Source organism: Salvelinus namaycush, chromosome 2 (genome assembly GCF_016432855.1).
Source record: "Salvelinus namaycush isolate Seneca chromosome 2, SaNama_1.0, whole genome shotgun sequence".
NCBI lineage: Eukaryota > Metazoa > Chordata > Actinopteri > Salmoniformes > Salmonidae > Salvelinus > Salvelinus namaycush.
In genome coordinates this window covers 56,600,892-56,628,413 of record NC_052308.1, presented here as the reverse complement: position 1 = coordinate 56,628,413, position 27,522 = coordinate 56,600,892, and the positions used below count along the sequence as shown (strand labels likewise).

General features: G+C 43.3%; 1 protein-coding gene across 1 annotated transcript; it reads right to left on the bottom strand.

The window, feature by feature from the left end:
* Nucleotides 1-341: 341 nt before the first annotated feature.
* Nucleotides 342-27,047, bottom strand: LOC120026798 (NACHT, LRR and PYD domains-containing protein 3-like; the record flags this gene model as incomplete). Its single annotated transcript, XM_038971516.1, has 7 exons — nucleotides 342-893; nucleotides 1,396-1,442; nucleotides 1,649-1,822; nucleotides 13,894-14,067; nucleotides 22,563-22,736; nucleotides 23,021-24,785; nucleotides 26,828-27,047. Coding segments are annotated over 7 exons (3,084 nt in total), but the record flags the coding sequence as incomplete, so codon positions are not given.
* Nucleotides 27,048-27,522: the final 475 nt, after the last annotated feature.

Below are 27,522 nucleotides of genomic sequence, written 5' to 3'. Positions count from 1 at the left end.
TGTGTGTATGTTTATCCAGTGTGTGTGTGTGTGTGTCCAGTGTGTGTGTGTGTGTGTCCAGTGTGTGTGTGTCCAGCAGGTCTGTGTGTCCAGTGTGTGTGTGTTTGTGTGTGTCCAGTGTGTGTGTGTGTTTTTGTTTGTCCAGTGTGAGTGTGTGTTTGTCCAGTGTGTGTGTGTGTCTTTGCCCAGTGTGTGCGTGTGTCCAGTCTGTGTGTGTCCAGTCTGTGTGTGTCCAGTCTGTGTGTGTCCAGTCTGTGTGTGTCCAGTCTGTGTGTGTCCAGTCTGTGTGTGTCCAGTGCGTGTGTGTGTCCAGTCTGTGTGTGTGTGTCCAGTGTGTCCAGTGTGTGTGTGTGTGTCAGGTTATTATTTCAGGGACACTGAGTCGCCATCCCACCAAACCCCAAACCCTGGATAGAGGGGCTCAGTGAATGTGGAGGTGAATGTGATCAGGTGGGTCAGTGTGTCAGAGGAGGCTCTATAGAAGGACAGAGTGCCGGCTGACCAGTCCAGATACACTCCTACTCTGTGGGAGCTGGAGGAGGGGACGTCTATGGTAGTGGGATTATTATTGTGCCAGGCAGAGTAACTGTTGTCAGAGCAGATCAGACTCCAGGACTTGTCATTGTATCCAAGACAACAGTCAAGACCCCATCCTCTCCTGTTGATTCCTTTATATGTCACTCCTATATCAGCACCTATCCCACTCCACTCTACCTCCCAGTAACAGCGCCCAGTCAGACCCTCTCTACACAGCACCTGTCTACAGTCCTCAAATCTCTCTGGGTGATCAGGATACTGCTGCTCCTCTCTCCTCCCTGTCACCTTTCTGTTCTCCTCAGACAGAGAGAGGAGTCTGTTTACTGTGTTTAGGTCCAGTGTGAGATCACAGACATCTGATGGATGAAACCAGACACAATATTAGAAATCATCATCATTCACATTAGAATGTTAACTCACTTTTCACTATTTCATCTAATGTAGATGTTTCTAGGTATCAAAAGGAGAAGTTAAGGTAACTTGAGACTTGTTGAATGATCATATGTTATATTGTAATGGTAATATAAAACACACTTATTCCCATTAATTACACACACACACACACACACACACACACACACACACACACACACACACACACACACACACACACACACACACACACACACACACACACACACACACACACACACACACACACACACACACACACACACACACACACACACATTGTCAAAGCAACTCTTTGTAAACGTTGGTGTCCCTGATTTCTGCTTCTGTAGAACTACAGCTGATATTTAATATGACCAAGTAAGTAATGATGGTGGTCTTTGACTTTGACTTAACTTGAATTAAGACTTATTCTTAGTCATATTCTTCACAGCAGTCAACACTCACATTTTCTAGGCCCAGGTTTCATTGTGTTCTCTCCACCATGTTCCACACTGTAGCGGTAAGCAGAAGAACAGACAGTCATTGAGGGATACACCTGAACTCACACACACACACACACACACACACACACACACACACACACACACACACACACAGTAACATAACTTTGTCCAAGTGGTGGTCAGAATGTTTATCTTAACTAGCCTGATAAGTCAAACATGTCTGATATGAACATTGACATAAACCCTCTACATACTTGAGTTTCTCCAGTCTGCAGTGTGGATCCTCCAGTCCAGCAGAGAGCAGTCTGACTCCTGAGTCTCCTGGGTGATTGTAGCTCAGGTCCAGCTCTCTCAGGTGTGAGGGGTTTGACCTCAGAGCTGAGACCAGAGAAGCACAGCCTTCCTCTGTGACTAGACAGCCTGACAGCCTGCAAAGAGTCAAATCATATTAAAATCACACTGATATTCTTTGGTGGTGAAAATAGTGGTAGTATATTTTTTCAACATATTCAGATACATCAGTGTCCTGAAACCTGCCATATATATTCATAAATGAATGTATCATTAAAAATGACAAATGATCAAAGTATTGCTTGTAGATAGAAACATGTAAAGTACAAATATTATAGTAGACTGACCAGACCAGTTTAAAAAGCAGTATCAGTCAAAAGACAGACAGTGAGGTATCAGATTTAGATTGTATTGAGTATACAGTCCACACCATATCTATTTTGACAGTGAGGTATCAGATTTAGATTGTATTGAGTTTACAGTCCACACCATATCTATAATGACAGTGAGGTATCAGATTTAGATTGTATTGAGTTTACAGTCCACACCATATCTATAATGACAGTGAGGTATCAGATTTAGATTGTATTGAGTAAACAGTCCACACCATATCTATAATGACAGTGAAGCTAACATTTTAAATGTGGCTCTATACTCCAACATTTTGGATTTCAGATCAAATGTTTCATGAGGTGACAGTATATAATATCACCTATTATTTGAGGGTATTTTAATACATATCTGTTTCACCATTTAGAAATGAAAGCACTTTATATATCTAGTCCCCCTATTTGAAGAAGTCATAAATATTCTGATCAATTCACTCATAGTGTATTAAAGTAGTCAAAAGTTGAGTCTTTGGTCTGATATTCCTTTAACGCAATGACAACATCACACCTGTGACTCAAACTAGTTGATTGTACTTGCAGTTTGTTTTGGTTGTGTTTTGCCCAATATTAAAATGGTGGATGATGACTGGAGTAATTTACTTTATATTTTCTTTATAAGTGAGTAGATAACATGTTTCTAAACACTACTAGATTAATCCTGATGATGCCATGATTAAGAAAAATCATGAACGAATCATGAATAATGATGAGTGAGAAAGTTAGAGGCTACATCAAAACATGCTAACCTCTCACCATTACCAATAACAGAGGCTACAACAAAACATGCTAACCTCTCACCATTACCAATAACAGAGGCTACAACAAAACATGCTAACCTCTCACTATTACCAAAAACAGAGGCTACAACAAAACATGCTAACCTCTCACCATTACCAATAACAGAGACTACAATAAAACATACTAACCTCTCACCATTACCAATAACAGAGGCTACAACAAAACATGCTAACCTCTCACCATTACCAATAACAGAGACTACAACAAAACATGCTAACCTCTCACCATTACCAATAACAGAGGCTACAACAAAACATGCTAACCTCTCACCATTACCAATAACAGAGGCTACAACAAAACATGCTAACCTCTCACCATTACCAATAACAGAGGCTACAACAAAACATGCTAACCTCTCACCATTACCAATAATAGAGGCTACAACAAAACATGCTAACCTCTCACCATTACCAATAACAGAGGCAACAACAAAACACGCTAACCTCTCACCATTACCAATAACAGAGGCTACAACAAAACATGCTAACCTCTCACCATTACCAATAACAGAGACTACAACAAAACATGCTAACCTCTCACCATTACCAATAACAGAGGCTACAACAAAACATGCTAACCTCTCACCATTACCAATAACAGAGACTACAACAAAACATGCTAACCTCTCACCATTACCAATAACAGAGGCTACAACAAAACATGCTAACCTCTCACCATTAACAATAACAGAGGCTACAACAAAACATGCTAACCTCTCACCTTTACCAATAACAGAGGCTACAACAAAACATGCTAACCTCTCACCTTTACCAATAACAGAGGCTACAACAAAACATGCTAACCTCTCACCATTACCAATAACAGAGACTACAACAAAACATGCTAACCTCTCACCATTACCAATAACAGAGGCTACAACAAAACATGCTAACCTCTCACCATTACCAATAATAGACGCTACAACAAAACATGCTAACCTCTCACCATTACCAATAACAGAGGCTACAACAAAACATGCTAACCTCTCACCATTACCAATAACAGAGGCAACAACAAAACACGCTAACCTCTCACCATTACCAATAACAGAGGCTACAACAAAACACGCTAACCTCTCACCATTACCAATAACAGAGGCTACAACAAAACATGCTAACCTCTCACCATTACCAATAACAGGGGATACAACAAAACATGCTAACCTCTCACCATTACCAATAACAGGGAAGGTTAGCATTTATTCTGATCTTTGTGCCTCTTTAACTTTGTTATTCGTTATTATTCATCATGGTAGCATAAACATGAATGTATATATGTGTGTTCAGAAACATCTTCTATTCTTTATGAGAATTTAAGTGTATTTTTTTTATTTCACCTATATTTAACCAGGTAAGCTAGTTGAGAACAAGTTCTCATTTACAACTGCGTCCTGGCCAAGATAAAGCAAAGCTGTGCGACACAAACAACAACACAGAGTTACACATGGAATAAACAAGCGTACAGTCAATAACACAATTGGAAAAAAAAGTCTATATACAGTGTGTGCAAATGGCGTGAGGAGGTAAGGCAATATATAGGCCATAGTAACGAAGTAATTACAATTTAGCAAATGAACACTGGAATGATACATGAGCAGATGATGATGTGCAAGTAGAAATACTGGTGTGCAAAAGAGCAGAAAGTAAATAAAAACAATATGGGGATGAGGTAGGTATATTGGGTGGGCTATTTACAGATGGACTATGTACAGCTGCAGCAATCGGTTAGCTGCTCAGATAGTTGATGTTTGAAGTTAATGAGGGAATTATATGTCTCCAGCTTCAGTGATTTTTGCAATTCGTTCCAGTCACAGGCAGCAGAGAACTGGAAGGAAAGGCAGCCAAATGAGGTGTTGGCTTTGGGGGTGACCAGTGAAATATACCTGCTGGAGCGTGTGCTACGGGTGGGTGTTACTATGGTGACCAGTGAGCTGAGATAAGGCTTGGGCTTTACGTAGCAAAGACTTATAGATGAACTGAACTGAGTGGGTTTGGCGACGAATACGTGGCAAGGACCAGCCAACGAAAGCATACAGGTCGCAGTGGTGGGTAGTATATGGGGCTTTGATGACAAAACGGATGGCACTGTGAAAGACTGCATATAATTTTAGTAGAGTGTTGGAGCCTATTTTGTAAATGACATCACTAAAGTCAAGGATTGGTAGGATAGTCAGTTTACGAGGGTATGTTTGGCAGCATGAGTGAAGGAGGCTTTGTTGCGAAATAGGAAGCCAATTCTAGATTTCATTTTGGATTGGAGATGCTTAATATGAGTCTGGAAGGAGAGTTTACAGTCTAGCGGGCAGCAATCGGTTGAAGAGTATGCATTTAGTTTAACTTGCATTTAAGAGCAGTTGGACGCCACGAAAGGAGAGCTGTATGGCATTGAAGCTTGTTTGGAGGTTTGTTAACACAGTGTCCAAAGAAGGGCCAGATGTATACAGAATGGTGTCGTCTGCATAGAGGTGGATCAAATAATCTCCAGCAGCAAGAGCAACATCGTTGATATATACAGAGAAAAGTGTTGGTCAGAGATTTGAACCCTGTGGCACCCCCAAAGAGACTGCCAGAGGTCCGGACAGCAGGCCTTCCGATTTGACACACTGAACTCTATCTGAGAAGTAGTTAGTGAACCAGGCGAGGCAATCATTTGAGAAACTAAGGCTGTTGAGTCTGCAGATAAGAATACGGTGATTGACAGAGACGACAGCCTTGGCCAGGTTGATGAAGACGGCTGCACAGTACTGTATTTTATCAATGGCGGTTATGATTTCGTTTAGGACCTTGAGCGTGGCTGAAGTGCCCCAGTGACCAGCTCGGAAACCGGATTGCACAGCGGAGAAGGTACAGTCGGATTCAAAATGGTCAGTGATCTGTTTATTAACTTGGCTTTCGAAGACTTTAGATAAGCAGGGCAGGATGGATATACAGTTGAAGTCAGAAGTTTACATACACTTAGGTTGGAGTCATTAAAACTCGTTTTTTCTACCACTCCACAAATTTCTTGTTAGTGTAACGGATGTGAAATGGCTAGCTAGTTAGCGATGGTGCGCGCTAATAGCCTTTCAGTCGGTGACGTCACTCGCTTTGAGACCTTGAAGTAGTGGTTCCCCTTGCTCTGCAAGGGCCGCGGCTTTTGTGGAGCGATGGGTAACAATGCTTCGTGGGTGACTGTGGTTGTCTGTGTGCAGAGGGTCCCTGGTTCGAGCGAGGGGGCGGACGTAAAGTTATACTGTTACATTAACAAACTATAGTTTTGGCAAGTCGGTTAGGACATCGTGCATGACACAAGTAATTTTTCCAACAATTTTTTACAGACAGATTATTTCACTTATAATTCCCTGTATCACAATTGTCAGAAGTTTACATACAATAAGTTGACTGTACAATAAGTTGACCTTTAAACAGCTTTGAAAATTCCAGAAAATTATGTCATGGCTTTAGAAGCTTTTGATAGGCTAATTGACATAATTTGAGTCAATTGGAGGTGTACCTGTGGATGTATTTCAAGGCCTACCTTCAAACTCAGTGCCTCTTTGCTTGATGTCATGGGAAAATCAAAAGAAATCAACCATGACCTCAAATAACAAATTGTAGACCTCCACAAGTCTGGTTCATCCTTGGGAGCAATTTCCAAACGACTGAAGGTACCACGTTCATCTGTACAAACAATAGTACGCAAGTATAAACATCATGGGACCACACAGCCGTCATACCGCTCAGAAAGGAGTGTCACGAATCCCGCCGAAGATGGTGCCTCTTCCTGTTCGGGCGGCGCTCGGCGGTCGTCGTCACCGGCCTACTAGCTGCCATCGATTCTTTTCTTTTTGTTAGTTTGGGCTGATTGGGTGCACCTGTTTTGAGTTTAGTTTTGTGGGTAGGCTATTTAAGGGCAGTAAGCCCGCTGGCTTTTGTGCGGTCTTGTTTCTCTGTTATTTGGTGTTGGATTGGTATGTGGATTTATTATTTTTTCTGGACAGTTTAGTCCTGTGTTTTTGGACTCGTTTTTTCATGCGCCCGTGTGTTTAGGGCATGATCGTTTTTCTGGAAAATAACTGGAAAATAAATCCACTTTCTTGAATCCCTGCTCTCTGCGCTTGACTCCTCCACCCAGTACTCCTAGCAGCTCTGACAGAAGCCCGCACCTCATATGGAGTCAGCAGAAGCAGCGACCACCCCTCTCCCAACTATGGAGGAGCGGTCCATCATCATACAGCTGTCCTTCATCGTATCGGGTCAGCGATGGACCAGATGATGGAGAGGATGGAACGATGGGAGAGGAGTGGTCTCCCGACGCCCCCTTCAGCTCCCCTGCAGACGACACAACCCACTCCTAGTGTCATCGGCTGGGACCAGCACATTGCGTCTCACCCCCCCGAGGGAGTACGATGGAGCAGCGGCTGGTTGCCAGGGATTTCTGCTCCAGCTTGAGCTCTACCTGGCTACCGTGCGTCCGACTCCCTCGGGTGAGGAGAGTGTAAGCCTCCTTGTCTCCTGTTTGTCGGGTAGGGCCCTGGACTGGGCCAACGCAGTCTGGAACAGCCCAGACTCGGCTCGGGACCACTACTCGGAGTTCACCCGCCGGTTTCGAGCGGTGTTCGACCACCCACCGGAGGGCCGAGCGGCGGGTGAGCGTCTGTTCCACCTTAGACAGGAGACGAGGAGCGCCCAGGATTTCGCTTTAGAGTTCCGGACCTTGGCTGCTGGTGCGGGGTGGAATGACAGGGCCTTAATAGACCATTACCGTTGCAGCCTCCGGGAGGACGTCCGCCGGGAGCTAGCTTGTCGGGACACCACACTCTCCCTCGATGAACTGATAGACATGTCGATCCGACTAGATAACCTGCTAGCTGCCCGCGGGCGTTCAGAGGGGGTCCTGTCCATTCCACCTCCCAGCCCTCCCGCTCCAACTCCGATGGAGTTGGGAGGAGCTGCATCTAGGGGGACCGGAGGAGGTGGCTCCTCTTGCACCTACTGTGGCCGGAGAGGACACACTTCGGACCGGTGCTGGAGGAGTCCATCTGGGAGTCGGGATGGCAGGCGGAATACTCCTCGGCCACCCCAGGTGAGTAGGCACAAGACTCACCCAGAGCTCCCTGTTGGTCACATGTTTTTGGTAATTTTTTCCCCTGCGTTTTTCCCCTCTCTTCAGCATAAGGCGCTAGTCGACTCAGGCGCAGCTGGGAGTTTTATGGATCGCGGACTCGCCCGTAAGTTGGGTATTCCGCTGGTGCAGATAGACCCACCTTTTCCCGTGCACTCCCTAGATAGCCGACCGTTAGGGTCAGGGCTGGTCAGGGAGGCCACGATTCCGCTGGACATGGTAACCCAGGGGGATCATAGGGAGCAGATCAGTTTTTACCTTATTGATTCACCTGGGTTTCCAGTAGTGTTGGGGGTTCCCTGGCTAGCCATTCACAATCCCCTCATTTCCTGGAGACAGGGAGCTCTTCAGGGGTGGTCAGATGAGTGTTCAGGTAGGTGTGTGGGAGTTTCCATCGGTGCCACGTCGGTGGAGAGTCCAGACCAGGTTTCCACTGTGCGCATTCACCCAGAATATGCCGATTTGGCTATCGCTTTTAGTAAGAAAGAAGCGACCAAATTACCACCTCATCGACGGTGGGATTGCGTGATAAACCTCCAGGAGAGCGCTGCACTTCCCAGGAGTCACGTGTACCCATTGTCACAGGAGGAGACGTATGTCACGGAAGCTCTGGGACAAGGGTTCATTCGGCCCTCCATGTCACCCGCCTCCTCGAGTTTCTTTTTTGTGAGAAAAAAGGAGGGAGGACTGCGTCCGTGCATTGATTATCGAGGTCTAAATTCAATCACAGTGGGATTTAGTTATCCACTACCTCTCATCGCTACGGCGATGGAATCATTCCACGGAGCGCGTTTTTTCACAAAACTGGACCTCAGGAGCGCGTATAATCTGGTGCGTATTCGGGGAGGAGACGAGTGGAAAACAGCGTTTAGTACCACATCAGGCCACTATGAGTACCTCGTCATGCCGTATGGGTTGAAGAATGCTCCAGCCGTCTTCCAATCCTTTGTAGATGAGATTCTCAGGGACTTGCAGGGGCAGGGTGTGGTAGTATATATTGATGACATCTTGATCTATTCTGCCACACGCGCCGCGCATGTCTCCCTGGTGCGCAGGGTGCTTGGGCGACTGCTGGAGCATGACCTATACGTCAAGGCTGAGAAATGTGTGTTCTCCAAACCAGCCGTTTCCTTCCTGGGTTATCGCATTTCCACCTCGGGGGTGGTGATGGCGTGTGACCGCGTTAACGCCGTGCGTAATTGGCCGACTCCGACCACGGTAACAGAGGTGCAGCGGTTTTTAGGGTTTGCCAATTACTACCGGAGGTTTATCCGGGGTTTTGGCCAAGTGGCGGCGCCCATTACCTCACTGCTGAAGGGGGGGCCGGTGCGTCTACGGTGGTCGGCCGAGGCAGATGGAGCCTTCAACCAGTTGAAGGCAAGGTTTACTGAGGCTCCCGTGTTGGCGCATCCGGACCCTTCGTTAGCGTTCATAGTGGAGGTGGATGCGTCCGAGTCTGGTGTTGGAGCCGTGCTATCACAGCGCTCGGGCACGTCACCGAAGCTCCGTTCCTGTGCTTTCTTTTCTAAGAAGCTGGGTCCGGCGGAGCGGAACTATGATGTGGGGGACCGGGAGTTACTAGCTATGGTAAAAGCACTGAAGGTGTGGAGACACTGGCTTGAGGGGGCTAAATACCCTTTCCTCATCTGGGCTGACCACCGCAATCTGGAGTATATCCGAGAGGCGAAGAGACCGAATCCGCGTCAAGCTAGGTGGGCCATGTCCTTTACTCGTTTTAGATTTACGATCTCTTACCGACCAGGTTCCCTCAACACTAAGGCCGACGCGCTGTCTCGTCTCTATGACACGGATGACCGGCCCATCGATCCGACTCCCATCCTTCCAGCCTCTTGTCTGGTGGCCCCGGTGGTATGGGAGGTGGACGCGGACATCGAGCGGGCGTTGAGGGTAGAACCTGTGCCGTCCCAGTGTCCGACTGGCCTTAGGTACGTACCGCTTGGTGTTCGTGATCGATTGAGTCGGTGGGCTCATACACTACCTTCTTCGGGTCATCCGGGGATTGAGGGGACAGTGCGGGGTCTTAGGGGAAAATACTGGTGGCCCACCTTGGCTAAGGACGTGAAACTCTATGTCTCCTCCTGCTCGGTATGCGCACAGAGTAAGGCTCCTAGGCACCTGCCGAGAGGGAAGTTACAACCCCTCCCGGTTCCACAACGGCCATGGTCTCATCTATCGGTAGATTTCCTGACTGATCTTCCCCCGTCTCAGGGGAACACTACCGTTCTGGTCGTTGTGGATCGGTTTTCTAAGTCCTGTCGTCTCCTTCCATTGCCTGGTCTCCCTACGGCCCTACAGACTGCGGAGGCTCTATTTACCCACGTCTTCCGGCACTACGGGGTGCCGGAGGACATCGTATCTGATCGAGGGCCCCAGTTCACGTCCCGGGTGTGGAGGGCGTTTATGGAGCGTCTGGGGGTCTCGGTCAGCCTTACCTCTGGGTATCACCCCGAAAGTAATGGGCAGGTGGAAATAGTGAACCATGAAGTGGGTAGGTTTCTGTGTTCGTATTGCCAGGACCGGCCAGGAGAATGGGCGAGGTACGTCCCGTGGGCAGAGTTGGTCCAGAACTCACTCCGCCACTCCTCAACTAACATGTCGCCATGCCGCAATGCGTACTGGGGTACCAGCCGGTCCTGGCTCCGTGGCATCAGAGCCAGACCGAAGCTCCTGCGGTGGAGGAGTGGGTACAGCGCTCTAGGGAGACCTGGCGGGACTCTCTCAGGCAGGCCAGTGAACGGCAGAAGAAGAGCGCTGACCGCCACCGCAGTGAGGCCCCTGTGTTCGCACCAGGGGACAGGGTCTGGCTCTCGACCCGAAACCTGCCCCTCCGCCTGACCTGCCGGAAGCTGGGGCCGCAGTGTGTGGGGCCATTTAAAGTCCTGAGGAGGATAAACGAGGTGTGTTGTAGATTGCAACTCCCTTCTTACTATCGCATTAACCCCTCGTTTCATGTGTCTCTCCTCAGGCCGGTGGTAGCTGGTCCCCTTCAGGAAGGTGAGGTACCAGAGGTCCCTCCGCCCCCTCTGGATATCGAGGGGTCCCCGGCGTACACAGTACGAGCTATTCTGGACTCGAGACGCCGGGTGAGGGGCCTGCAGTACCTCGTTGACTGGGAGGGGTACGGTCCGGAGGAGAGGTGCTGGGTACCGGGGAGAGACATTTTAGATCCTTCCCTCTTGGTTGATTTCCACCGTCGCCACCCGGATTGTCCTGCGCCTCGCCCTCCGGGTCGTCCTCGAGGCCGGGGTCGGCGCGCTAGAGGGGGGGGTACTGTCACAAATCCCGCCGAAGATGGTGCCTCTTCCTGTTCGGGCGGCGCTCGGCGGTCGTCGTCACCGGCCTACTAGCTGCCATCGATTCTTTTCTTTTTGTTTCTGTTAGTTTGGGCTGATTGGGTGCACCTGTTTTGAGTTTAGTTTTGTGGGTAGGCTATTTAAGGGCAGTAAGCCCGCTGGCTTTTGTGCGGTCTTGTTTCTCTGTTATTTGGTGTTGGATTGGTATGTGGATTTATTATTTTTTCTGGACAGTTTAGTCCTGTGTTTTTGGACTCGTTTTTTCATTCGCCCGTGTGTTTAGGGCATGATCGTTTTTCCCTGTCAACTGGAAAATAAATCCACTTTCTTGAATCCCTGCTCTCTGCGCTTGACTCCTCCACCAAGTACTCCTAGCAGCTCTGACAAGGAGACGCGTTCTGTCCCCTAGAGATGAACGTACTTTGATGAGAAAAGTGCAAATCAATCCCAGAACAACAGCAAAGGACCTCGTGAAGATGCTGGAGGAAACAGGTACAAAAGTATCTATGTCCACAGTAAAATGACTGCTATATCGACATAACCTGAATGGCCACTCAGCAAGGAAGAAGCCACTGCTCCAGAACCGCCAGAAAAAAGCCAGACTACGGTTTGCAACTGCACATGGGGAGAAAGATCATACTTTTTGGAGAAATGTCCTCTGGTCTGACGAAACAAATGTCCTCTGGTCTGAGGAAACAAATATAGAACTGTTTGGCCATAACGGCCATCGTTATGTTTGGAGGATAAAGGGGGAGGTTTGCAAGCCGAAGAATACCATCCCAACCTTGAAGCACGGGGATGGCAACATCATGTTGTGGGGGTGCTTTGCTGCAGGAGGGACTGGTGCACTTAACAAAATAGATGGCTTCATGAGGGAGGAACATTTTGTGGATATACAGTGGGGCAAAAAAGTATTTAGTCAACCACCAATTGTGCAAGTTCTCCCACTTAAAAAGATGAGAGAGGCCTGTAATTTTCATCATAGGTACACTTCAACTATGACAGACAAAATGAGAAAAGAAATCCAGAAAATCACATTGTAGGATTTTTTATGAATTTATTTGCAAATTATGGTGGAAAATAAGTATTTGGTCACCTACAAACAAGCAAGATTTCTGGCTCTCACAGACCTGTAACTTCTTCTTTAAGAGGCTCCTCTGTCCTCCACTCATTACCTGTATTAATGGCACCTGTTTGAACTTGTTATCAGTATAAAAGACACCTGTCCACAACCTCAAACAGTCACACTCCAAACTCCACTATTGCCAAGACCAAAGAGCTGTCAAAGGACACCAGAAACAAAATGGTAGACCTGCACCAGGCTGGGAAGACTGAATCTGCAATAGGTAAGCAGCTTGGTTTGAAGAAATCAACTGTGGGAGCAATTATTAGGAAATGGAAGACATACAAGACCACTGATAATCTCCCTCGATCTGGGGCTCCACGCAAGATCTCACCCCGTGGGGTCAAAATGATCACAAGAACGGTGAGCAAAAATCCCAGAACCACACGGGGGGACCTAGTGAATGACCTGCAGAGAGCTGGGACCAAAGTAACAAAGCCTACCATCAGTAACACACTACGCTGCCAGGGACTCAAATCCTGCAGAGAGCTGGGACCAAAGTAACAAAGCCTACCATCAGTAACACACTACGCTGCCAGGGACTCAAATCCTTTTACCACCTTAGTTTGTGGGATCTTGATTTTGTATAGTTACTGTGTAGTCTGCAGAACTTGACGTTCGTTTTGTATTTTGTTGTTTTTTTGGTGTTCATTTTAATAAAATAAGATGTTTGCCTACCACGCTGCACCTTGGTTTCCTCATTCAAACGACGGGCGTAACATTGTTGAAATTATCGTGGATTTATTGGTGGTGGCAGTGTTTCCTAGCCTCAGTGCAGTGGGAAGCTGGGAGGAGGTGCTCTTATTCTCCATGGACTTTACAGTGTCCCAAACACTTTTGGAATTAGTGCTCCAGGATGCACATTTCTGATTAAAATAGCTAGCCTTAGCTTTCCTAACTGACTGTTTATATTAGTTCCTAACTTCCCTGAAAAGTTGCAAATCACGGGGGCTATTTAATGCTACTGCAGAACGCCACAGGATGTTTTGTGCTGGTCAAGGGCAGTCAGGTCTGGACTGAACCAAGGGCTATATCTGTTCTTAGTTCTACATTTTTTGAACGGGGCATGCTTATTTAAGATGGTGAGCACTTTTAAAGAACAACCAGTCATCCTCTACTGCCGGGATGAGGTCAATATCCATCCAGGATAACCGGGCCAGGTCAATTAGAAAGGCCTGCTCGCAGAAGTGTTTTAGGGAGCTTTGACAGTGATGAGGGGTGTACATTTGACAGCGGACCCATAACGGAAGCAGGCAATGAGGCAGTGATCGCTGAGATCCTGGTTGAAAAAGGTAACATTCTGTACTGTCACCTAATATGAAACGTTCTATCTCAAATCCAAAATGCTGGAGCATAGCACCAAATGTAAAACTGTAAGCTTCACTGTCCAAACACATATGGTATGGACTATGTGTGTCTGGTAAACAGATGTGGATCTGGTGAATAGTTATCACTTGTTGACCAACTACAGGAATACTGACCTCAGAGTCTCCAGTTTACAGTGGGGATTCCCCAGTCCAGCAGAGAGCAGCTTCACTCCTGAATCCTTCAGGTCATTGTTACTCAGGTCCAGCTCTCTCAGGTGTGAGGGGTTAGAACTGAGAACTGAGGCCAACACTTTACAGGATGTGTCTGTGAGTTTACAGCCAGTGAGTCTGCAAACACAGAAGAAATACAATGACAGACAGGTTGTATTAAAATGTTACGCTTAGCTTTCCCTGCTTACACTGTAACCTGTGCACAAATAATGTGTTGGGTTTGACCTCAGAGCTGAGACCAGAGAAGCACAGCCTTCCTCTGTGACTAGACAGCCTGACAGCCTGCAAAGAGTCAAATCATATTAAAATCACACTGATATTCTTTGGTGGGGAAAATAGTGGCAGTATATTTTTTCAACATGTTCAGATACAACATTGTCCTGAAACCTGCAATATCTATTCATAAATCAATGTATCATTATTATAAATGACAAATTATCAAACTATTGCTTGTGGATAGAAAAATGCATATTACAAATATTTGAGTAGACTGACCAGACCAGTTTAAAAAGCAGTATCAGTCAAAAGACAGTGAGGTATCAGATTTAGATTGTATTGAGTATACAGTCCACACCATATCTATTTTGACAGTGAAGCTAACATTTTAAATGTGGCTTTATAATCCAGCATTTTGGATTTCAGATCAAATGTTTCATATGAGGTGACAGTATATAATGTCACATTTTATTTGAGGGTATTTTAATACATATCTGTTTCACCATTTAGAAATGAAAGCACTTTATGTATCTAGTCCCCCTATTTGAAGAAGTCATAAGTATTCTGACCAATTAGCTCATAGTGTATTTGTAACGGTTTCTCTCCTCCTCTTCGTCTGAAGAGGAGTAGGGATCAGACCAAAATGCAGCGGGTTGTGAAGACATAATGAATATTTATTAACAGAAACGACGAAACACAAAAACTCTTTAACAAACTACAAAACGACGTAGACTGACCTAAAACATGAGAACTTACAAATACACGAAGAACGCACGAACAGGTACAGACTACAAACCAACGCTACAGTCCCGTGTGGTACGAACATACATACAGACACGGAAGACAAACACCCACAAAACACACGTGAATCCCAGGCTGCCTAAGTATGATTCTCAATCAGGGACAACGATTGACAGCTGTCTCTGATTGAGAATCATACCCGGCCGAACACAGAAAATAACACATGGACAACCCACCCCAACTCACGCCCTGACCAACTAAATAAATACAAGAAAAAGGAAAAACAGGTCAGGAACGTGACAGTATTATAGTAGTCAAAAGTTTAGTATTTGGTCCCATATTCCTTGAACGCAATGACAACATCAAGCTTGTGACTCAAACTTGTTCAGTTTGTTTTGGTTGTGTTTTGCCCAATATTAAAATGGTGGATGATGACTGGAGAAATTTTCTTTATAAGTGAGTAGATAACATGTTTCTAAACACCACTAGATTAATCCTGATGATGCCATGATTAAGACAAATCATGAAATAATCATGAATAATGATGAGTGAGAAAGTTAGAGGCTACATCAAAACATGCTAACCTCTCACCATTACCAATAACAGAGGCTACAACAAAACATGCTAACCTCTCACCATTACCAATAACAGAGGCTACAACAAAACATGCTAACCTCTCACCATTACCAATAACAGAGGCTACATCAAAACATGCTAACCTCTCACCATTACCAATAACAGAGACTACATCAAAACATGCTAACCTCTCACCATTACCAATAACAGAGACTACAACAAAACATGCTAACCTCTCACCATTACCAATAACAGAGGCTACAACAAAACATGCTAACCTCTCACCATTACCAATAACAGAGGATACAACAAAACATGCTAACCTCTCACCATTACCAATAACAGAGGCTACAACAAAACATGCTAACCTCTCACCATTACCAATAACAGAGGCTACAACAAAACATACTAACCTCTCACCATTACCAATAACAGAGGCTACAACAAAACATGCTAACCTCTCACCATTACCAATAACAGAGACTACAACAAAACATGCTAACCTCTCACCATTACCAATAACAGGGGAGATTAGCATTTATACTGATATTTGTGCCTCTATAACTTTGTTATTCATCATTATTCACTATTCATATCTAAAACGGTAAAATGTATGTATGAATTCCCTCAAATAAAAGGTGACATTCTGTACTGTCACCTAATATGAAACATTCTATCTCAAATCCAAAATGCTGGAGCATAACACCAAATGTAAAACTGTAAGCTTCACTGTCCAAACACATATGGTGTGGACTATGTGTGTCTGGTAAACACATGTGGATCTGGTGAATAGTTATCACTTGTTGACCAACTACAGGAATACTGACCTCAGAGTCTCCAGTTTACAGTGGGGATTACCCAGTCCAGCAGAGAGCAGCTTCACTCCTGAATCCTTCAGGTCATTGTTACTCAGATCCAGCTCTCTCAGGTGTGAGGGGTTTGACCTCAGAGCTGAGACCAGAGAAGCACAGCCTTCCTCTGTGACTAGACAGCCTGACAGCCTGCAAAGAGTCAAATCATATTAAAATCACACTGTTATTCTTTGGTGGTGAAAATAGTGGCAGTATAACCTTTTAACATTTTCAGATACATCAGCGTCCTGAAACCTGCCATATCTACTCATAAATGAATGTTTCATTATTTGAAATGACAAATTATCAAAGTGTTAATTGTAGAGAGAAAAATATATAGTACAAATATTATAGTAGACTGACCAGACCAGTTTAAAAAGCAGTATCAGTCAAAAGACAGACAGTGAGGTATCAGATTTAGATTGTATTGAGTAAACAGTCCACACCATATCTATAATGACAGTGAGGTATCAGATTTAGATTGTATTGAGTATACAGTCCACACCATATATATTATGACAGTGAAGCTAACATTTTAAATGTGGCTCTATTCTCCAACATTTTGGATTTCAGATCAAATGTTTTATATGAGGTGACATTGACACATTTGCAGTTTGTTTTGGTTATGTTTTGCCCAATAGAAACTCAATGGTGGATGATAACTGGAGTCATTTTCTTTATAAGTGAGTAGATACCATGTTTCTAAACACTACTAAATTAACCCTGATGATGCCTTGATTAATACAAATCATGAATAATTCATGAATAATAATGAGTGAGAAAGTTACATAGGCTACAACAAAACATGCTAACTTCTCACCATTACCAATATCAGAGGCTACAACAAAACATGCTAACCTCTCACCATTACCAATAACAGAGACTACAACAAAACATGCTAACCTCTCACCATTACCAATACCAGAGACTTCAACAAAACATGCTAACCTCTCACCATTACCAATAACAGAGGCTACAACAAAACATGCTAAATTCTCACCATTACCAATAACAGAGGCTACAACAAAACATGCTAACCTCTCACCATTACCAATAACAGAGACTACAACAAAACATGCTAACCTCTCACCATTACCAATAACAGAGGCTACAACAAAACATACTAACCTCTCACCATTACCAATAACAGAGGCTACAACAAAACATGCTAACATCTCACCATTACCAATAACAGAGGCTACAACAAAACATACTAACCTCTCACCATTACCAATAACAGAGGCTACAACAAAACATGCTAACCTCTCACCATTACCAATAACAGAGGCTACAACAAAACATGCTAACCTCTCACCATTACCAATAACAGAGACTACATCAAAACATGCTAACCTCTCACCATTACCAATAACAGAGACTACAACAAAACATGCTAACCTCTCACCATTACCAATAACAGAGGATACAACAAAACATGCTAACCTCTCACCATTACCAATAACAGAGGCTACAACAAAACATGCTAACCTCTCACCATTACCAATAACAGAGGCTACAACAAAACATGCTAACCTCTCACAATTACCAATATATGTGAATATGTCCAAATAATGAAGACTTCTTCAAATGGGAGACTACGGTGCCTTGCAGAGGTATTCATCACCCTTGGTGTTTTTCCTATTTTGTTTCATTACAACATGTCATTTAAATAGATTATATTTGGATTTCATGTAATGGACAAACACAAAATAGTCCAAATTGGTCAAGAGAAATTTAAAAAAATTAAATTAAAAACAGAAAACTGGTGCGTTCATATGTATTCACCCCCTTTGCTATGAAGCCCCTAAATAATATCTGATGCAACCAATTACCTTCAGAAGTCACATAATTAGTTAAATAAAGTCCACCTGTGTGCAATCTAAGTGTGACATGATCTGTCACATGATCTCAGTATATATACACCTGTTCTGCAAGGCCCCAGAGTCTACAACACCACTAAGCAAGGGACACCACCAAGCAAGCGGCACCATGAAGACCAAGGAGCTCTCCAAACAGGTCAGGGACAAAGTTGAGGAGAAGTACAGATCAGGGTTGGGTTATAAAAAAATATCTGAAACTTTGAAAATCCCATGGAGCACCATTAAATCAATTATTAAAAAAATTGAAAGAATATGGCACCACAACAAACCTGCCAAGAGAGGGAAAACTCATGAACCAGGCAAGGAGGGCATTAATCAGAGGCAACAAAGAGACCAAAGATAACCCTGAAGGAGCTGCAAAGCTCCACAGCAGAGATTGGAGTATCTGTCCATAGGACCACTTTAAGCCGTACACTACACAGAGCTGGGCTTTACGGAAGTGTGGCCAGAAAGAAATACATTGCTTTAAAAAAAAAAATAAGCAAACACGTTTGGCATTCGCCAAAAGGCATGTGGGAGACTCCCCAAACATATGGAAGAAGGTACTCTGGTCAGATGATACTAAAATTGAGCTTTATGGCCATCAAGGGAAACGCTATGTCTGGCACAGACCCAACACCTCTCATCACCCCGAGAACACCATCCCCACAGTGAAGCATGGTGGTGGCAGCATCATGCAGTGGGGATGTTTTTCATCGGCAGGGACTGGGAAACTGGTCAGAATTGAAGGAATGATGGATGGCGCTAAATACAGGGAAATTCTTGAGGGAAACCTGTTTCAGTCTTCCAGAGATTTTGAGACTGCTAAAGCAACACTCGAGTGGTTTAAGGGGAAAAATGTAAATGTCTTGGAATGGTCAAAGCATAGACCTCAATCCAATTGAGAATCTGTGGAATGACTTTCAGATTGCGGTACACAAGCGGAGCCCATCCAACTTGAAGGAGCTGGAGCAGTTTTGCCTTGAAAAATGGTCAAACATCCCAGTGGCTAAATGTGCCAAGCTTATAGAGACAAACCCCAAAAGACTTGCAGCTGTAATTGCTACAAACGGTGGTTCTACAAAGTATTGACTTTGGGGGGTGAATAGTTATGTACAAGTTCTCTGTTCTTATTATTTATCGGTTGTTTAACAAGAAAACATATTTAGCATCTTCAAAGCGGTAGGAATGTTGTGTACATCAACTGATACAAACCCCCAAAACATCTATTTTAATTACAGGTTGTAAGGCAATTTTTGGGGGGAAAATGCCAAGGGGGGTGAATACTTTAGCAAGCCACTGTACATACATAAAGTGGTTTCATTTCTAAAAGGTAAAACATATATGAATCATCTCAAATAAAAGGTGACATTCTGTACTGTCACCTAATACGAAACAGTCTACCTAAAATCCAAAATGCTGGAGCATAGCACCAAATGTAAAACTGTAAGCTTCACTTTCCAAACACATATGGTGTGGACTATGTGTGCCTGGTAAACACATGTGGATCTGGTGAACAGTTATCACTTGTTGACCAACTACAGGAATACTGACCTCAGAGTCTCCAGTTTACAGTGGGGATTACCCAGTCCAGCAGAGAGCAGCTTCACTCCTGAACCCTGCAGGTCATTGTTACTCAGGTCCAGCTCTCTCAGGTGTGAGGGGTTTGACTCCAGAGCTGAGACCAGAGAAGCACAGCCTTCCTCTGTGACTAGACAGCCTGACAGCCTGACAAAGAGTCAAATCATATTAAAATCACACTGATATTCTTTGGTGGTGATAATAGTGGCAGTATATATTTTCAACTCATTCAGATACATCAGTGTCCTGAAACCTGCCACATATCTATTCATAAATGGATGTTTCATTATTTGAAATGACAAATGATCAAAGTATTGCCTGCAGATAGAAACATGTATAGTACAAATATTTGAGTAGACTGACCAGACCAGTTTAAAAAGCAGTATCAGTCAAAAGACAGACAGTGAGGTATCAGATTTAGATTGTATTGAGTATACAGTCCACACCATATCTATTTTGACAGTGAGGTATCAGATTTAGATTGTATTGAGTATACAGTCCACACCATATCTATAATGACAGTGAGGTATCAGATTTAGATTGTATTGAGTATACAGTCCACATCATATCTATTTTGACAGTGAAGCTAACATTTTAAATGTGTCTCTGTACTCCAACATTTTGGATTTCAGATCAAATGTTTCATATGAGGTGACAGTATATAATGTCACCTTTTATTTGAGGGTATTTTAATACAAATCTGTTTCACCATTTAGAAATGAAAGCACTTTATGTATCTAGTCCCCCCATACTTTGATAATTTGAAGAAGTCGTAAATATTCTGATCAATTTACATAGTGTATTAAAGTAGTCAAATGTGTAGTATTTGGTTCCAAACTCATTGGTTGCATTCAACAAGTTAGTAGAATCACAGATATGGGACCAAATACTAAAAGTATGACTATTTTAATACAATATATGTGAATATGTCCAAATAATGAAGACTTCTTCAAATGGGAGAACTACAGTGCCTTGCAAAGGTATTCATCACCCTTGGCGTTTTTCCTATTTTGTTGCATTACAACATGTCATTTAAATAGATTATATTTGGATTTCATGTAATGGACAAACACAAAATAGTCCAAATTGGTCAAGAGAAATTTAAAAAAATAAAAAACTTGATTAAAAACAGAAAAGTGGTGCATTCATATGTATTCACCCCCTTTGCTATGAAGCCCCTAAATAAGATCTTGTGCAACCAATTACCTTCAGAAGTCACATAATTAGTTAAATAAAGTCCACCTGTGTGCAATCTAAGTGTGACATGATCTGTCACATGATCTCAGTGTATATACACCTGTTCTGAAAGGCCCCAGAGTCTACAACTCCACTAAGCAAGCGGCACCATGAAGACCAAGGAGCTCTCCAAACAGGTCAGGGACAGAGTTGTGGAGAAGTACAGATCAGGGTTGGGTTATAAAAAAATATCTGAAACTTTGAAAATCCCACGGAGCACCATTAAATCCATTATTAAAAAATGGAAAGAATATGGCACCACAACAAACCTGCCAAGAGAGGGAAAACTCACGAACCAGGCAAGGAGGGCATTAATTAGAGAGGCAACAAAGAGACCAAAGATAACCCTGAAGGAGCTGCAAAGCTCCACAGCAGAGATTGGAGTATCTGTCCATAGGACCACTTTAAGCCATACACTCCACAGAGCTGGGCTTTACAGAAGTGTGGCCAGAAAAAAATCCATTGCTTGAAGAAAAAAATAAGCAAACACATTTGGTGTTAACCAAAAGGCATGTGGGAGACTCCCCAAACATATGGAAGAAGGTACTCTGGTCAGATGAGACTAAAATTGAGCTTTATGGCCATCAAGGGAAACGCTATGTCTGGCACAGACCCAACACCTCTCATCACCCCGAGAACACCATCCCCACAGTGAAGCATGGTGGTGGCAGCATCATGCAGTGGGGATGTTTTTCATCGGCAGGGACTGGGAAACTGGTCAGAATTGAAGGAATGATGGATGGCGCTAAATACAGGGAAATTCTTGAGGGAAACCTGTTTCAGTCTTCCAGAGATTTGAGACTGGGACGGAGGTTTAAGCTAAAGCAACACTCGAGTGGTTAAAAGGGAAAAATGTAAATGTCTTGGAATGGTCAAGTCAAAGCATAGACCTCAATCCAATTGAGAATCAGTGGAATGACTTACAGATTGCGGTACACCAGCGGAGCCCATCCAACTTGAAGGAGCTGGAGCAGTTTTGCTTTGAAAAATGGTCAAACATCCCAGTGGCTAAATGTGCCAAGCTTATAGAGACAAACCCCAAAAGACTTACAGCTGTAATTGCTACAAAAGGTGGTTCTACAAAGTATTGACTTTGGGGGTGAATAGTTATGCACAAGTTCTCTGTTCTTATTATTTATTGGTTGTTTAACAAGAAAACATATTTAGCATCTTCAAAGTGGTTGGAATGTTGTGTACATCAACTGATACAAACCCCCAAAACATCTATTTTAATTACAGGTTGAAGGCAATTTTGGGGGGGGGAAATGCCAAGGGGGGTGAATACTTTTGCAAGCCACTGTACATACATAAAGTGCTTTCATTTCTAAAAGGTAAAACATATATGAATCCTCTCAAATAAAAGGTGACATTCTGTACTGTCACCTAATACGAAACATTCTACCTAAAATCCAAAATGCTGGAGCATAGCACCAAATGTAAAACTGTAAGCTTCACTTTCCAAACACATATGGTGTGGACTATGTGTGTCTGGTAAACACATGTGGATCTGGTGAACAGTTATCACTTTTTGACCAACTACAGGAATACTGACCTCAGAGTCTCCAGTTTACAGTGGGGATTCCCCAGTCCAGCAGAGAGCAGCTTCACTCCTGAATCCTTCAGGTCATTGTTACTCAGATCCAGCTCTCTCAGGTGTGAGGGGTTTGACTCCAGAGCTGAGACCAGAGAAGCACAGCCTTCCTCTGTGACTCCACAGCCTGACAGCCTGACAAAGAGATCACCATGACTTCAAAAACACACTTAATCTAACACCAGTAGTGTAGAAGGACAATGGCAGATGCATTTGGTTTATTCTCTCTAACAATATATAGATTCATCTTCCATCTCCTAGAACTATGTGGTCATATTGTTATACTAATGTGAAAATCAATGCATTTATTTAATATATTTTTCAATATAACATTATAAACATATTATAATACATCATTTTCTCTAAACTGGATAATGCTTCCTGATGGTTAGTTCTGATATGTCATTTTATTTACTCACAGAGCAGCTCTGGAGGCTTTGACCACTGGCAGCAGCCTCAGAAGACCTTCCTCTGATCTGGAGTATTTCTTCAGGTCAAACACATCCAGCTCCTTTTCCGAAGTCAGCAACACAAAGACCAGAGCTGACCACTGTGCAGGTGACAGGTTGGGTTTTGAGAGACTTCCTGAGCTCAGGAAGCTTTGGATCTCCTCCACTAGAGAATGGTCATTCAGTTCATTCAGACAGTGGAACAGATTGATGCTCCTCTCTGGAGAGAGATTCTCCCCGATCTTCTTCTTGATGTACTTGACTGTTTCTTCATGGCTCTGTAAGCTGCTTCTTGTCTTTGTCAGTAGACCTCGTAAGTGCTTCTGATTGGACTTCAGTGAGAGGCCCAGAAGGAAGCGGAGGAAAAGGTCCAGGTTTCCCGTCTCACTTTGTAAGGCTTTATCCACAGCACTCTTGTAGAAAGTAATTTCAGACTTGTCGTTTGTTTGCAGTTTGTCCATTAGATTCTCATTGTTGTTGATGAATGAGAGGAACACATATACAGCAGCCAGAAACTCCTGAATGCTCAGATGAACAAAGCAGTACACCTTGTCCTGGTACAGCCCACATTCCTCTTTAAAGAGCTGTGTGCACAATCCTGAGTACACTGAGGCTTCATTGACATCAACGCCAGCCTCTTTCAGGTCTTCTTCATAGAAAATCAGATTGCCATTCACAAGCTGTTGAAAAGCCAGTTTTCCCAGTGACAGAATGCTCTCTTTATTCCAGTGTGGACCTGTCTCTTCTTTCCCAAGATACTTTTCACTCTTCTGTTTGGTATGAAACACCACAAGGTGTGTGTACATCTCAGTCAGAGTCTTGGGCATCTCTTCTCTCTTATGTTCCAGCATGTGTTCAAGGACTGTTGCAGAAATCCAACAGAAGACTGGAATGTGGCACATGATGTGGAGGCTCCTTGATGTCTTTATGTGTGAGATGATTCTGCTGGCCAGGTCCTCATCACTGAATCTCTTCCTGAAGTACTCCTCCTTCTGTGGGTCATTGAACCCTCGTACCTCTGTCACCTGGTCAACACACACTGAAGGGATCTTACTGGCTGCTGCAGGTCGGGTAGTTATCCAGAGGAGAGCAGAGGGAAGCAGATTTCCCTTGATGAGATTTGTCAGCAGAACATCCACTGAGGTTGACTCTGTGACGTCCCAACAGATCTTGTTCTTCTGGAAGTCTAGGGGCAGTCGGCACTCATCCAGACCATCAAAGATGAACAGAACTTTGTACTTGTCGTAGTTGGAGATTCTTGATTCTTTGGTTTCCATTGAGAAGTGATTGAGGAGTTCAATGAAAGTGTGTTTGTCCTCTTTCATCAAATTCAGCTCCCGGAAAGGGAATGAAAATACAAACTGGACATCCTGATTTGCTTTTCCTTCAGCCCAGTCCAGAATGAACTTCTGCACAGAGACTGTTTTTCCAATGCCAGCGACTCCCTTTGTCAGCACAGTTCTGATAGGTTTGTCTTGTCCAGTTAAGGGTGTGAAGATGTCGTTACATTTGACTGCAGTCTCTGGTCTTGCTTGTTTCCTGGTTGTTGTCTCAATCTGTCTCAGCTCATGTTCATTATTGACCTCTCCTGTTCCACCCTCTGTGATGTAGAGCTCTGTGTAGATCTTATTGAGAAGTGTTGCGTTTCCTTGTTTAGCGATCCCCTCAAATACACATTGAAACTTCTTCTTTAGATTAGATTTGAGTTCACGTTGGCAAATCACAGCAAGCTCATCTGAATGAAGAAATAACACAGAGGATTTTAATATTACGTCTGTTTTAAGGCCTACAGTATTGAAGGACTGTTATAAAGTTTTAGATTATAATCATTTATTCTATTAACCTCTTTGGGCTGCAGGGGCAGTATTGAGTAGCCTGGATAAAAGGTGCCCATTTCAAACGGCCTCGTACTCAATTCTTGCTCGTACAATATGCATATTATTATTACTATTGGATAGAAAACACTCTCTAGTTTCTAAAACCGTTTGAATTATATCTGTGAGTAAAACAGAACTCATTTTGCAGCAAACTTCCTGACAGGAAGTGGAAAATCTGAAATCGATGCTCTGTTCTAGGGCCTGCCTATAAATGTCCTTGATATTTATTAGTATACATGCACTTCATACGCCTTCCACTAGATGTCAACAGGCAGTGAGAGAAGAAATGGAGTGTATAACATCATCTGAGGTCGAATAAAAGCTCTTGGCATGACCCCAATTTCCTGTTTTCTGGAACGCGCGAGAAGTGACCTGGTATTACCTTCTGTAAAGCTGTCGTTATAGACGACTAATATCTCCGGCTTTGATTTTATTTGATAAATGTGACAATATCATCGTAAAGTATGTTTTTTCAATATAGTTTTATTAGATTATTGAAATTTTTTCGGGACGTTAGGCGTGTTGCTTTGTCTGCATATGTTCAGGAAGGAGAGCTTTGCGCCACTTGGCTAGCTTTCCGTGCTAATTGACTGGAGAAGAGGACATTCTAAATCCAAACAACAATTGTTCTTGACAAAGGACCCCTTGTACAACATTCTGATGGAAAATCATCAAAAGTAGGACCCATTTTATGATGCTATTTCATATATCTGTCGAACATGTTGTACTAGTAGTTTGCGCCCAGAGTTTGGGCACTCTCTCGCTATAACTAAGCTGGATGTCGTAATGAAGTTATTTTTAGAATTCTAACACGGCGATTGCATTAATAACTAGTGTATCTATCATTTCCTTTACAACATGTATTTTTTAGTCATGTTTATGAATAGTTATTTGGTCAGAATATGTGAGTGTCAGAAAAATATCCGGACGTTGTGGGAAAAAGATGCTACGTTAGCACAATGTATAACCACTGATTTCAGCTCTAAATATGCACATTTTCGAACAAAACATAAGTGTATTGTATAACCTGATGTTATAGGACTGTCATCTGATGAAGCTTATCAAGGTTAGTCAAAAATTATATATCTTTTGCTGGTTTGTTACGATCGCTAACTTTTGCTGCTGGTAAATGGCTTGTGTTTCTGGCTATTGTGGTAAGCTAATATAATGCTATATTGTGTTTTCGCTGTAAAACGCTTAAGAAATCGGAAATATTGGCTGGAATCACAAGATGCCTGTCTTTCATTTGCTGTACACCATGTATTTTTCAGAAATGTTTTATGATGAGTATTTAGGTATTTGACGTTGGTGTCTGTAATTACTCTGGCTGCTTCGGTGCCATTTCTGACGGTAGCTGTGATGGTAGCTGCAATGTAAAACTGATTTATAGCTCAAATATGCAAATTTTTCGAACAAAACATAGATTTATTGAATAACATGTCATAAGACTGTCATCTGATGAAGTTGTTTCTTGGTTAGTTTGGTTGGTTCTTGGTTAGTTTGGTTGGTTCTTGGTTAGTTAGGTTGGTTTTGTGCATGCTACCTGTGCTGTGAAAAATGTCTGTCCTTTCTTGTATTTGGTGGTGAGCCGACGTCGGGCTTGCAGCCAGAAGAAGTTTCTTTTCTTAACTGACTGTATAAATGTGTAAATGTTTTCATAATGCATTACAGACTGGTGTGACTGATTATATTATTAGTAGTATTATTAATGGTATTATTAATGTTCTCTCTCTCTAAATTAGTCACCACAACACATCCCTGCTGCTACTTGATGAGGTCACTAGGTGTTGTGTTAAGGCTGCTACAATATCATTGAGTTACACAGCTACTTTAGCTGTACTTTAGCTACAGCTTTTAAATGTTATAAAACAGCATTCAACATGAGGCAGACAGATCTTACATTTCTCCAGTGTGTCAGCAAGATCCTTCTGGTTCATTTTCCTCAGGACGTGCAGTGTGATCTTCAGAGCCCCCTCTCTGGCACTGCTCTCCTGCTTCTCATCTTCAGCATCCACCACTTCCTTATCCTGCTTCTGACTCTCAAAGCCTTCTGGGAGTTCTGGACTAAGAATCCTCTTGAACATCTTCAGCTCGTTCTTCACAAATGTCATAATTTTCTCTTCAAGCATCTGGAATAAATTAAGTAAATGAGTTAAGCAAGAGAATAAATGTTTCTCATTAACACATGAATTAATGATTGACAGATCAACTTTACTTGAGGTAAACAAAAACAAATGTACATAACAGGACCACATACACTGAATATGGAGGCCAGGTCTGTTTGATGACTCTGGGAAGACTGACCACTGAGAATCTCTGACTCTGATCTCTCCTGTTGGTTTCTGTGGACAAAACATGAGATTACATCTCCTCATCCTGGGAGTACACACACACACACACACACACACACACACACACACACACACACACACACACACACACACACACACACACACACACATACACACAAACACACATGGAGGGAATGTTGTGATTTTTTAATATTGTTTTAGGACTAATGAAAATGGACAAAAGGATTAGTCTATGGATTATGAAAACAACAAAAATAAATGGGAAAATGGGAGAGGAGAAATG